At 41.6% G+C, this 14028-nt stretch overlaps 1 protein-coding gene across 1 annotated transcript in view; it reads right to left on the bottom strand.

The window, feature by feature from the left end:
• LOC138628064 (potassium/sodium hyperpolarization-activated cyclic nucleotide-gated channel 1) overlaps window positions 1-11667 on the bottom strand; it is a 66231-nt gene extending 54564 nt beyond the window's left edge. The window contains exons 1-2 of the mRNA XM_069710843.1: window positions 11040-11667; window positions 4370-4793 (exon numbers count right to left, since the gene is read on the bottom strand). Coding sequence (XP_069566944.1) covers window positions 4370-4793; window positions 11040-11389 — 774 coding nt within the window. The 5' untranslated portion in view covers window positions 11390-11667. The remainder of the gene's footprint in view (window positions 1-4369; window positions 4794-11039) is intronic.
• Between the last annotated feature and the right edge of the window lie 2361 nt (window positions 11668-14028).

Below are 14028 nucleotides of genomic sequence, written 5' to 3'. Positions count from 1 at the left end.
TTTTTTTTTTAAAGTGAAGCCATTTAGTAACAGTAGAACAGTGTATATTAAAATCATTATCTCCCTCTTGAAAAATCGGACCTTTTAGCTGCTGATGCAGCCGTGTTTGAAATCACCCCTTGTATTAAGATAACTGTCCACCATTTTATTTTATTTGGGCAACTCAACCATGTATGTATTAAAAACAACTGGACTCTGGACTCAAAGATAGCAGCCACTGACAGGATTGAAAAATGTTTGCCACCCATGCGTCTGTAGATTTTACATTTGTATCACGGAGGGATGAAAGATTCTCGGAAACTCGATCCGATCTATGAATCTCAATGGATTAAAAACTTAAAATAGAAAAAGTATGTTTTTATACTTTGTTTGCAGTTGAAGGTGTGCTGTTTACAGATTTACATCTCTTTTATAATGGTTGTCTATTTGGAAAATATGTTGTGGTCTGCATACGTTTTTTTTCTTCCCTGCGAGTGACCACAGGTTGAAATTAGCAGCAAGGGCGAGCAGCATCACTGTATCCTGCTCTCTTAAGAGTGATTATGCTAAATGATATTGATCATTAAATGTTATAAAATCTCCCTATCTACTAATAACTATTGAATAAATTATTGATAGTCTATTACACAGAGTGCGGTGAATAACTGAGCAAAGGGGTGATTCCAGACGATGCCTCAGTTTAGCAGCCTGTTCCCGACTGTCTGCTGTTTGCTGCTGGGTGTGGACAGTAACACACTGTGGGTTCCACACAGTAGAAACGGCTCCTCGTTGTGAATGGACACTGTAAAGGTGAACCAATACAAATGCTGAAACAAGCTGAGGGTTCTGCAGAGTTAAGTTGTGTGTGCGATCATTGCAATGATCACAAAGTCATTTGCTAGACTGAAAACAGCGTGTCGCTCAGAAGAGAAGTTTGATTTCACACAGAAGTCTGTTTTGTTAAATTAGTACTAAAGTCCATTCTCCTCTGAAAATCTTCTTTTATAAATAACCACAATAATTAATATGCCAAGCTGAAGTGACGTTGTGTTGATGTAATGTGGAATCACTTGAAATTTCTAGTTTGAGTGTTACATAGTCACGGTACTCTGAGAAAAATCAGTTACCTCCAGATGTGTAAACAGTGCACCAGCCTCCATTTGGTTGGTGCCATGTTTGAGCACACAGCATATTTACTGCTCAACATGACCTTCACTCTGTATGCTACAATTTCCCTGAGCACTACACATTGCAATAATTATGCGTGAACAAACACATGAATGAATGATTGAACAAACACACACACAGGGAAGCGTGCACACGAACAGCAGCATCCTGTAGCATGAACACAGTGAGCTCAGGTCTAAATGTGTAAAATCTAAAAGTAGCATTTACTGTATAACTTGCTTTCTTTATTTTTCCAAATAATTGGCACAGGCAGGTGGAGTTTTCTACTCTTCCTTTCTAATGGTTAACAATCGAGCGAGTTGCTTAAATAAGATGTTCTTTTGTGGGTAGTAATGTAGCCATTCAGCTGTTTTACTTCAACCATAAAACCCAATTTCCCAGCAGTGCTGCCTGTGAGAGATTCCTGCTTTGGCACAAGCACTTTTACCAAAGGAAAGCTGAGTACTTACTCGAAAATAACAGCTAATCATTAAAGCAATCCAGCAGTGTACTCTATGGACTCTTTTTTTTAACATTTACATCTCCGATATTCATCATGCTAAGTATGAAAATTCTACTGCTGTCAGTTAAAACTGAAGTTTGGAGCCATGTGAGACCTGTGAGAAGAAGAAGACCAACATATTCCTGTGCAGCTTTTCTCTACTACAGACCATTGACGAGTGTGACATTAGGATCTATTAAAAATGTGTTGACAAAACAACAAATGTGACTGAGCTCAGTTCTGACTGTCCAGGCTGTGCTGATGAAATCACAGCCCCCTTTTTCTCCACAGATGGAGGGAAGAGATGGTGACAAAGTGAAGAAGGGAGGGCAGGGAGCACACGACAGATGAAGGAAAGACGGACAGATTTACAGACCGGACGATGACTTATTGTAGAAACTGACTGTCTGAATATCTAACAGAGTCCATCCCAAGGCTGACGTAATGATGGTTCGCTGCTTGAAAGCCATTATGACGACAGGAGGCTACATTTGTCCCTCCATTAAAACACTAATCCTGCATCCCACACCTAACATGTTACGACAGCTTGAAATTTTTCCACTGAGTGCCTTTTCTTTGCTCTCGCATCTCCTGTGGATGTGTCTGATTTGCTGTTGTTTTATTATTCACTGCGTCTATTTAATGCGGTTACAACAAAAATAACTATTTTCTTTACTCCTTTACCACCCAATCTGCATTTTTACGCTCACAGAGGTAAACAAAGACAAAGTGCTAAAGGAGGTTGATGTGGCATGAGAGTGAGAGGGTGAGAAAAAGCATGTAAACGGGGGGAGAACCAAAGAGGATGTTTGATAAGCAGAAAGTTGATTGGAGGCAAAGAGGAATGATATGGGAGAGATGAAGTGAGAGTAGCGGAGGGGTTGTAAGCTCTGCTGTTGCATCCGAGCATTATGACACATCCCTCTATAGGGCCCTGCCTGGCTGCCTGCATGCTCACTGCAGATTTTCATTAACCTCGCAGCACCGTCTATTTGTGCATCCGACCTGGTCCATAATGTCTCATCCTCCTACTGCATACAACTCCTGCAAACTACACAGCAATAAAACATACCGCCCTATCTGAATTTCATTATCAGCTTCCCACATAGTCTGCATACCAAGATAATAACACCAACCGACGGCAACCATTATTCTGCTCACTTTCAGAATATGTTTTTGTGGTGTGTGTGTGTGTGTGTGTGTGTGTGTGTGTGTGTGTGTGTGTGTGTGTGTGTGTGTGTGTGTGTGTGTGTGTGTGTGTGTGTGTGTGTGTGTGTGTGTGTGTGTGTGTGTGTGTGTGTGTGTTTGTGAATCTTAAACCCAAAACCTTATTTGCCAAAGCCTGAATAATGCTTTACTGAAGCAGAAATAATGCTTTTGTTTTCCAAATGCCACATTGTGCAACAAGGGTAATATGAAACTGTTTCAAATATAGTGACAGAAAATGATAAGCTACCACAAACACTGTAAAAGTCAGCTGCTTCATTGGTACTTAAGTGCAAAGATGATCTTTTCCTGCTCTAAAATATTTTCACTGATCTGTAAAATGGGGGGCTGGGAATTCAATGCACTGCACAATTGTACTATGTACTATTAAGTTGTGACTGGATACTGTTCATGACTGCGGCTATTAATGTGCTTACGAAAGCTTTTGTTTACAGGAGCATAGCATTTAGGCTCCCAAATTGTTGTCCAAGCACATTATCTATTTTTGCACTCCTATTGCTGCTGATATCTTTACACCCTACAGTATGCGCACTCCAAAGGATGTAAGCTCAGGTTGTGCCCCGACACCAACACTATTTGCTTTAGTCAGTGTAGCAGACAGCCGGGATAACAGCACCGATGAAGGGAGGGACACGGACAGGGGAGCTGCGGTGCAAGGACATTTGGGATGAGAGAGAGGCTGGTTCATTTAAAATGATGGCATTATATTTACCTATTTATGCTTTAACTAAGCTACATTTCAAGTTAGGCATACAGTAATGTGATTGCTTTGGCCTTGTTATCTAAAATGTATCCGTCGGCTGAAATGGTTCAGTGGGGATATGGACTCGAAGTCTTTCGATCAGTCAGTGTAATGAAATCATTACCTGGAGAAGAGAACACTATAGCTTGGTTAAAGAGTCTGAGTCAGGGAGTGCAGTGACTCAATAGTGAGTAATCATGTATCTGTCTCGGTCATGTCCAGCGGGGAATAACCTTGTGATATTTACACAAAATCCACCAGAGTCATCCTCAGCAACCATAACAGCAGAATATTAACAAAGTAGTTAATCTAGCCTCTAAATTATTTTCCTGTTATTTTTCTTGCTGGAATAATAATAAACTCCATTATATAATGCCCTGAGTCCATATATACTCATTTTATAATTAGAAGAAATAAAGCATGTTTTTCTCAAAAATGATTACTTTTGATTTTGGAATTAGACCTAATTTCATCCATCAATGAGCCGAAACTGACATTACCACTTGTTATCCACAGATAAGCCTTTTGACTAGTGGTGATTGACAGCACCTATGAGGTTTATATGTGCACAATTATATCTGTGCAATAACCTTTCAAGGTTGTTACCATGCAGCTGTGGAAAATACCCAGCCAGAGTAGGAGCCAGCATGCAGCACTGAAATCTAAAAAAACAAATATATGCTTAACCTGTCTCTTTTGTGTCGGTATGGTTTTTTCTGTTCACTGATGTGCACAGACAAACATATACGCACCTCCTCCCACTGATGTATGTATCTGATGAGTCGGGACAGTCTTAGCAGACGCAGAAGACTGAGGATCTTGGTGAAGCGGACGATTCGCAGAGCACGGGCTGTTTTATATACCTCCGAGTCAAAGCCTTTCTCCACTATTAAAAAGATATAATCCACTGGAATGGAGGAGAGGAAGTCCACAACGAACCAGCTCTTCAGGTAATTCATCTTGATGACCTTGGGGTCGAGGATGATCTCTGAGCTCTCCTCGTTGACGATCCCCGTCCTGAAGTTCATGACCAGGTCCACCAGGAAGATGGTGTCTGAAGCCACATTGAAGACCAGCCAGGTGGTGGTAGTCTGCTCTGAGAAGAAGGTTATTCCCACAGGAATGATGATTAGATTCCCCATCATCATGATGAGCATTATCAAGTCCCAGTAGAACCTGCAGAGCAATGCACACAAGTCAGTGATGCAGGCAAGAAAACATGTTGTAGCCACTTAATTATAAGGAAAACAGTCAACATGAAGGTAAACTGGCCAAAACTAACTTTAAAAGAACACAAAATGCAACAAACGGCGAAGGATGATTGATTATGAATGTATATTTGATTGTAAAAACAAAAGTATTTGACAGTGAGGTATGACCCATAATATCACTGGATGAAAATAGAAGTTATTGCGATTCATCCTGAGGGGAGGAAGAACGTCTGAATCAATTTTCACAACAATCCATCCGATAGTTCCCACTGAGCACCGACACGTCCAAAAGACGTCAGTTCAACGTCTTTCCTGACGTTCAAATAACATCCACCGAGGAGCAGGAAAGATATTAAACCCTTCGACGGACATTATACAGACGTGATATAAAAGTTTTTGCTGGGTTGTCACACCGTCGTCACTGCTATAGACGCTTTGCTATCGGCATATATCAGATGACACGTTTCCAATGTGATACAACGAACAATAGTCAGGAGAAGAATTTTCACGATGGATGTGCAGAGGCTCTTGCGTGCCTACGACGACAAGAAATAACCAAGGTTCAATTCGAACAGTACACTTGTGTTGTTACCGATTGGGCCCAAAGTTAACTGATTCAAGGACATCAAGTAATGCTCTGCTCCGCTCCCACTTACTGTATTGTATGTATTCAGGGACAATTAGACTGAGACCATCTCATCCTTCCCAGCTGTGTTAATGTCCCTGCCCTCTGTCTTGCCATGAACAGAGCCAGAAGTGATTCATCAGCCCCCTGCTCTTTTCACGAAGTGTCCTGGGCCGCAGTAAAGGCCAAGCAACCATGAATGAAAATAGATGCTTTCAGGAATCCTATCTCATTCTAAAAACTCTCCACTGACGCCATCCCTGCTGCCTGACTGCCTGCCTGACTCTGCTCTGCCTTGCTTGCTGGTCAATTTCTGTTGTTGAAGGTGGAAATGGACTTGCTGGCTGGCTGGCAGGCTGCCTGTCTGGCTGGCAGACCGGCCATCCAGTAATGGATCTGTTTGAATAAATTAAGCTCGGGCCTTGGCTTTATAAATATCCACAGATCATGTGTCCGATAATTGTCTTCACGTCAACTACGCAGCGGTCTTCGAGGTGCCTTATAATATCCACTGTAGATATTTTTACACCAGCAGGCATTGAACTGGGGCCTGCGGTGTGGACGTTAAGCACAGTACATGATGCTCTGGGGATTTTTTTTTGATGCCTTTCTTTCCTCTCGAGTCTGCATGATAGCGACGTTACAATAAGCATCCGGAGCAGACTGCAGCATCATGAGTTCACCTCAGCTTCACACGCATCCAACTCAAGACATTCTGGATATAAAGGACCTTTTCAGCTGAGCTATTGTCAACCTTTCAGTCTGTTGATGCCCCTCAGTTCACATGAAAGGATAAGTGTGTGTGTGTGCTATGAGATATTCTTTTTGTTTATATTTGAATTTATAATAAGGCTGCAAGGAAGACAGCTGCTATGATTATAATCTTTTCAATTACTTAATATACACAGAAAGGAATGATTCATATCTATGGGGATCAATAATGAAACTAAAGATAAAATCATGAATATAAAGATATTTTAGGGATTAGTCTAATTTGTAGGAAGCTAAAAAATATATTATTTTAGCTCGAGAAACTAGTTTGTGGTTATAAATGTTTTAAACATGAAATATGAAAGTTCATGATCTACGATACAGTAATTCATAAAATAGTGTGAGAAAACATTTCACTTTGATGCAAACTAAATTTTGTTCCTTCAGAAACATCCTTCCACCACAATAATTTAATATCAGCATTTGTTAAATTGCTGTGATTTAAGTAATGGAGATGTTGAATGTTTCCCACTGGTGTTAATGACTGTTGAAAATGAGATCCCACTGTTTGCCCACATCTCGAACATATTTCTATTTCTTTCCTGACTTGGGTAGGTGGTATTTATACTGTACATGACCGCTAAGACACCCACTCATCTAATGAATAAAACATTGTGCTATTATTCTTGAATTAAAAAATCCGAAGTTGACCTCAAAAGATTCCTCATTAAAAAGAAGAGATTCATAAACATGAAAAATACAAGAACTTTCTTGAAAACGTTTTTTAAACAGATGTTCGAATGTGAAGTGGCATTCCCCAGTTTGAGGTAAATCTAAGGCCAGTGCTTCTTATCTTTTTAAACACCCAGTCACAATGCGTGCCACTGCAGTCAGCTTCAACAACACAGCATGCAGCTCCAGCTACATCATTATATTAAACTCTTGCTCCAATGCTCTAATTCCCAGGCTACACCCAAGCCCAGCCAAACCAGTAGCAATGTTCAGTGCACGCAACTGTGACTGCAGCTGCAACACCAGCAGTGCATTCAGTCCCAGTTCAACTCCTGCTTCACATTCGACTGCTCTACCTGCAGCACTCCCCTCCACTTCCCAGCCCATTTGTGCAGCCAGGTCCTGTCCCAGCTGCACATTCGCATGAGCTGTGCACTCTCCTAATCATTTTTTTGTCCTGATTGTAGCCTCAATTTGTAAACTGAACACACCAACAAACTGCTGCTCTCGTTGATTAAAGTGGGAGACTATTCCCAAACACAGGAGGCTCTGTAGAGACAGCATTGGTTCCTCTGTCAAATGCATGCACCTTGTACAAACTTAAAAAAAAATCAGCATGTGTTACCCAAGTTTATATCAGAAAAAAACCTTTAAGACAGGTTGTTCCTCCGATAAACTTTACAACCCAAGAAAGCAAAACCAGGAATTTCTGACTCTCCAGTCAAAGCAAAGGAATCACTAACGGAACAATCCGGCCTCAAATCAAGCCGGCACATTTCGTCTTGTAGGTTTCCTCCCTACAACAAGTGAGCCATCATAATCAATGCCAGACCATTTCTGCCGAGCAACAGAGGGAACCCCACACGATCTCACTCAGCACAGCCCGGCCTATGCAATCTGCAACGTGACAGGTATACCTTACTACAAGAGAAGAGGTCACGCATTGTGATGATGTTTGCAGTGACAAAAATACAGACTTCCAGTCAAATAAGGCATGTCAAAGTCATCTATAACTGATGCAGTTATTAAAATTGACCAAACATCCTCGATTCATAAACATGTGTTTACATCAGTTAATGTTCTAAATTGGCTTTACTCCATTTGTTAACTTTCAAATAGCGGTAGTTGTTATAGAAATAGTAAAGATATAGTAAAGTAGCATCATTAAAATGCCTGTCTCTAAACAGTCATTGACTAAACTATAGTTTATAACACAGCATCCGAATCCTCAAATCAAGTTTTTATCTTGAGTATATTTATGGTAAAAGGAAAATGCTTATTTACTCGTGACCAGGAGAGATGGGCAGATACAAAATGGTCCCGCTTTTTAGCTTTACTTTCAAGGAAAATTATGATGTGCAAGAACAGCAATGTGGAATTTTACCCGTGATGTGATATTACTTTGAAATGGCTAAAAAACAACCTTGTGTGTTGGTAGGCGGCCTCTTTAAAACAGACTCTGTAAGAAAACATCACTGAGAGTCTTTTAGACTCTGACAAAGACCTCTACTTAGCATAACCAGAGGTGTGTGAGGCCCAGCATGAGGCCCCTCTAAAAATCTATGAATAATAAATATTACTAACCTGACATTAATCTTTAAGCAGCCACTGTGTACAAAGAATATGTTGGATATTGAGTTTCAAACACTCACACAAAGAGGTATAAAGCCCACGTGAGCGGTGGTGTCATTCATGGACTGTACTTACGTAAGATGTTTCATTAAAAGACCGTACAGGGTTGTTGTTTTTTTTGTTTCTCTTCTCTACACAAGGTCTTGCTATAGTATACAAAAGGTAATGGGAAAGTACATTTTTAATATAATTATGTAACAGGTAAAGACAGTTAGTGATGTAGACTTCCATAGTAAAACGTAGATGACAGAAACAGTAGAGATTAATTTTTAAGCCACGGTACAAAGGGGCCTGCCGTGCAAAGAGGACCCGTGCATCCTCTATCATCTACGCACCAGCATGACTGGGACACAACCTCAGAGTACCACTTTCATGCCAGGAGGCAATTTCAATGGACTAGAAGGATTGTGTCTTTGCACTGGCTAGAGGATAAGAATTTTCTCTGAAAAACCGCCCTTTGGAAAATGTCACTGGGAAGTAACCTTCACCAGCCTGGAGTTGGTCAAACATTTTCTAATACTGCAGATATTCAAGGGCCAATCTGCTTGGCCAGACATACTATGTTTCCATTATAGAGCTCTTTCCTGCAAGTTCTCAGTGAAAGTCCCCATACTCGCAAATCATTTCAGCACATATTTATATATGGCAAATACAGCTCATACACTTAAGACAACTAATTAATTTCAGTATTATTTAATAACCGCGAAAAAGGTATGCATTTCACCGGATTGTTCGGGTCCTGCCCTATGGCCATCTTTTAGTAGCGGTCAATCTTCTTACATAATTGTTCTAAGAGTCTGCTAAGCTTATGGACTGCTGTGTTGTGCTAATCCTTGCCCCCCATCATTGTACATCTGTGTGTACACATGAGCATGTGCGTATGCCTGCGCCTTTGTGTGGGTGAGTCTGGGATATCCTAGTTAGCTTTATTTATGATTGCATGTGTAATTATATGGCAAGTGCAGAGAAATTTTGCAGTAGGGGGAAACAACAACAACAACAACAACAAAATTCCCCATTGACATTTATACAGTTTAGAGCCAGCATGTCTACTGTTTAGGATCTCAGTGTTGCTTTGTAGGTGATACAAATTTATCTATCTATCAATATAAGCAAGGCAAAGCTACATATTCATCAAGGGCCACTGGAAGTTGTAACTTTCAGTGAACTAGTTGTTTAGCTACCAATTAACCAGCAGGAGAAGAGTATGGAGAAGGGGAGTGCTGCATTCTCAGGCCTGCTCTGAGTTCAGCACCATGGACAGCTCCGTGATGAAGGCAGCGGGGGCAACGTGCCCTGGCACGTTACATGTAGCTACAACGGAAAACAGGGATGATTGTCACCATCATGCTGTGCCAGGGGACACTGGTGCAGTGACTGGGCCAGATGAGATGCTTAATTGGTTAAGAGGTGAACTGTAAACACGCAGCTTGTGAGGAACCAGTCCTGCCTGTATACCCGAGTCCATTTGTTTACCATTCAAACGCATTGGAGTGTTGGAAATGTTAAGCAAATTAGAGGCAGCCTCTCTAAACTCACTGTCTGGGATCATTTGCAGCACCATCCATCATAAGTGTGTTATATCATGGACTAGTCGTTGCATCTTTCAGCAGGCATCTTTTTAAAGATGTAGTTTTCACCTTACAGCGTGACTCCATGGGGCAATATGCCAATAGGCTCTTGCAGCTGGGAGAATGGCCAGCCAAATACAAAATGAAAATCAATGATCATGTGTCTGGCTTTTAGTGAATATCAAGGGAGGAAGTGTGGCATGCTTCTTCTGCAGCTCCTTTGAAACAAACACATTCCATCACATCTCATCATCAGGGCTGTTTCCCAAAATCTCCCATAGGCTACGTTAATCCTATCAAGTGTTTAAAACTCCACGATTAGATCCGCAGATCAGATACCCCTAATTAATTCAAACCACGGCCATTTTCTCCTAAATCCTTTTCCAAGCCGTTTTTTTTTTTTTCGGTTTTTTTTTTTTTTACCGCATTCTGTGCATTTTTGCACACAGGCCCGTCGTTTTACCGCCGCCTACAAAGAAATGTTTACAACCGTGATGGTGCAATGGCATTGTCACGTTGCATCCAGGTACTGTCGCCCCAACACGAGCCGAATATGTCGCAATGAGGACCAGACCCTGCGCTCGCTGGTGTGAAACAATCAGAAAGGCTGAGCTTACTGTGTGTTTTCAAATCATGACATTCACCATCCTTGTTCCAAGGACATTTCACAGATACACCTTTTAGCCTTAACGCGTCCCGTCTATTGTAATAAAAATGCCGCAATGAAACACACACACTGACAGAGGAGCACTCAGCCGGCGGAAGCCTGATTGCCTAAATACAGAGGTAGATTAGCGTATGCACTTTGGGGCAGGCAGTGTGTGTGTCGATGACAGAGCGTTATGTGTGAAAGTGTAGGCTACAGCTTGCAGACCCTAGGGTGACGGGAGGGGTGGATAAAAACAAGGGGGGGTGAGCAGGTGTCTATTCCAGCCCTTACCTAAAATCGCTATATGGGTGAATGATCCAGTATCCGGCCGTTTGAACCCTTTCTTGTTCTTTCTCCACGGCTTTCTGACTGCCGAACATACGCAAGGAGAACTTATTGACTCCGGGCTGCATCATGGCCCCAAATTGCCTCTGCATAAAACCATGTTGCCTGGACGCCCCCTCCAGATCGTCAAAACCGACCATGGCCTCTTCCCGCTCCCCCTTGAAGCCCACTGAGTTGCCATGGTCCTTCTGGCTCCCCGTGTTATTTTTCTGTATCGAGTCTTGCCTCTGAAAAACATTATTCCCATCCGCCTTCTCCTCCTTGTTGCTGGAGAACGAATTAGATTTGTCTTCCATGATGTTCTTAGTTTTCCCGTTTTTCTCTGTGACAAAGCGTTCCGTCTCCTGCTCGGGAGGGCTGCGCGCAAAACTCGAGAGGGACCCGCCGTGAGCGCTCCTGTTTCTTTTGATGTCCTTCAAACTGTTCAGCTCCTCTGCCTTCAATGCGAGTGCTGCAAACTGAGACAGACTGCCCGAGAGCCCGGTGGATCAGGTTTCTTGGGTTACCGCCATCTACCGACGGCCCCGGCTTCTACCGTCCAAAGCCTGTGTGCTTCGTCTCACTTCGCACGGCACTGCGGTTTAACTGGCACATGCTCCTGCACCTTATTTACATAATGTGGCTCATGATATCCCCCTCCGTCCCCCCTCTCCTTCTCTGTCATCAGTTTCACTCACGGCAAGAGAAAGCCAATGTTATAGAAACCAATCGAAGGTGGCCTATGTGAAGTTAATGAAGACATGATTTTATTATCAATGCATAGAGCATGTGTGCTTCCTGTGGCTCGGCTGGCAGCAGGTTTGTTTCCTACTGAGGAGTTATAATGGAAGCCAACCCGGTGAAACAGATTGTAAAGTCGGTGCGATCATATTGTGCCACTGGTCGTATGAGAGAACTAGTTGAACATGTTGTGGATATCACACCTTTTAAGGTGTCGCAGATTATCATCCAACATTTAGTGCGACTGTACTGGCTGCACTCTGCTTTACTTGCAAGAAGCACTTGTTTGAATGGCAACCTGGGTTTTTAATGCACCAGCGAGATAATAGGCTCCAAATAAAATCATCTGCATGGTGCATTTTAAACCAGGGTTGATTAGGTACTGTCTGCAGAGTGCATCCTGACACACTGTATAAATGAAGGAATGAACAAATGCTCCTCTAACGCAGCTTGTAAAACATGTTTTTACTAATCTACAAACTTTGGTGAATTAACAAATTAGCCTCTTCTGGAATTATGTTTGACCTGAAGTTTATTATTGAATTGCAGGGTTCATTTTTGTTTTGATAAATCAGATATTTTTTACATGAGTCACAAGCCCAAATAAATGCAGGTGATTACCGATGGAAGGAAAGAGGCAGAAGGGAAAAAATAAAAGACGAGGGGAGACTCGGAGAGAAAAGGGCCGTGAATTTGGAGATCAGGATTACAAAAACAGTGAAACAGACCGTATGAAGTGATGAATAAAGTGATGAGAGTTACTCGGTGGAGTAAACAGAAGGAAAATGGTGTGTGAGAGCAAGACTTACAGTGGACATCTTTAGAGATGAAACGATTAGTAATCAGTTAGTCAACTGACAGTAGATAAAAAAAAGTAATTTAAGCAAAAAGCCAAATATTTCTGATCTGCACCTACTCAAAAATGTAGATTTGCTTTTTTTTTTTAACTTTTAAATTATACAATGTTAGAAATGTAATGCCTTTTAGTTTTGGCTGTATTTTTTTAGGAAGAACAAGTGACTGATTAATCAAAAAATGAACTGGCACGTTGATAGATGATTAAACTAGTCATTGGTTGCAGCTCTCGATTGCTGGCTGACGGAGAAGAGAAGGAGGAACAGTGAGAGCACTTTGCCCCGTGATGGCATCACTGCAGTACAACATGTCACACAAACCCATCTGCTCTGGACATGCAGTACAGACATCAGCACTGAGGTCCGGAATAGTTGTTTTTTCTAGGACTGAGTCGTGTCTTCTCTGAGGAAAATCCAGTGCTGCCACCTCCATGTTTGACAATTATTTATTTATATTGATTTTAATAAAGTAGAAAAATATAAGAATAAAGAAACATACAATTTATTATTTATTTGTTTATTTGACACGATTCATAATTTGTTAGGCATTATGGAAAACAGGTGTAACAGATCAGCCCCAGGACTCATAGGGCGAGCAGCTGACCAATCAGTGAGGCCACTTTCCTACTCACGACTCACAGTTCGATTTTCCTCATTGTTGAAACCAAAAGAGAAAACAAACAACCTCCCCCCCCAAAAAAAACTATCGGATCTGTAGTCTTTACAAATAGCTTCATGCAACCCACACTTAGATTCATTCTACCTCTAGTGGTTGTGGAAATGATGATGGAAAGGAAGGCGGAAGTCAGGTGATGTAGTATAAAGAGTGACTAAGTCTACATATGTAGGAGGATGGAGGTGGTTGGATGGATAAAACACTAGACTTCCACCCAGGAGATCAGCTTTTGTATCCCGTGTGAAAAGAAAGGTCAGCGTTGACTTTAATAACAGAGCAGTGTGCAGGATTTAGAGGCATCAATGGCTGATCTACCCCTCACCTCACCCTCCCCTTCAGAGTGTAAACCTTTGGTGGCCAGAAGAACTCACAAAAACATAATTGAGTATACAATTTCAACACTCAAGCAAAGATATTCAACGTCCAAAGTCTGTCACAATACAATCGAATGCATGTCCTACACGGCGACCTATTGAGAGGGACATATATGAAAAAAAAATTATTCACAGCTTGCGGTTGAAAGACCAAAGACTCAAAGACTGTTATCTTACACAATATGCAGATAACAAGCGTGATAAGCTTAGACTTCTTTTGTTAATCTGTGTTGCTGGTTGGACGTTTGCGATGTCCACTCTTATAGTCCAGATCGCGCTTTGGCTCCAACATGTTCAGATGGATTTGAGAA

Source organism: Brachyistius frenatus, unplaced genomic scaffold, assembly GCF_029030835.1.
Source record: "Brachyistius frenatus isolate BFR_SWC_R1_liver_20210118 unplaced genomic scaffold, ASM2903083v1 Contig_94, whole genome shotgun sequence".
NCBI lineage: Eukaryota > Metazoa > Chordata > Actinopteri > Embiotocidae > Brachyistius > Brachyistius frenatus.
The sequence above is the reverse complement of the archived record's forward strand: the minus strand, read 5'-3'. Positions and strand labels throughout refer to the sequence as shown.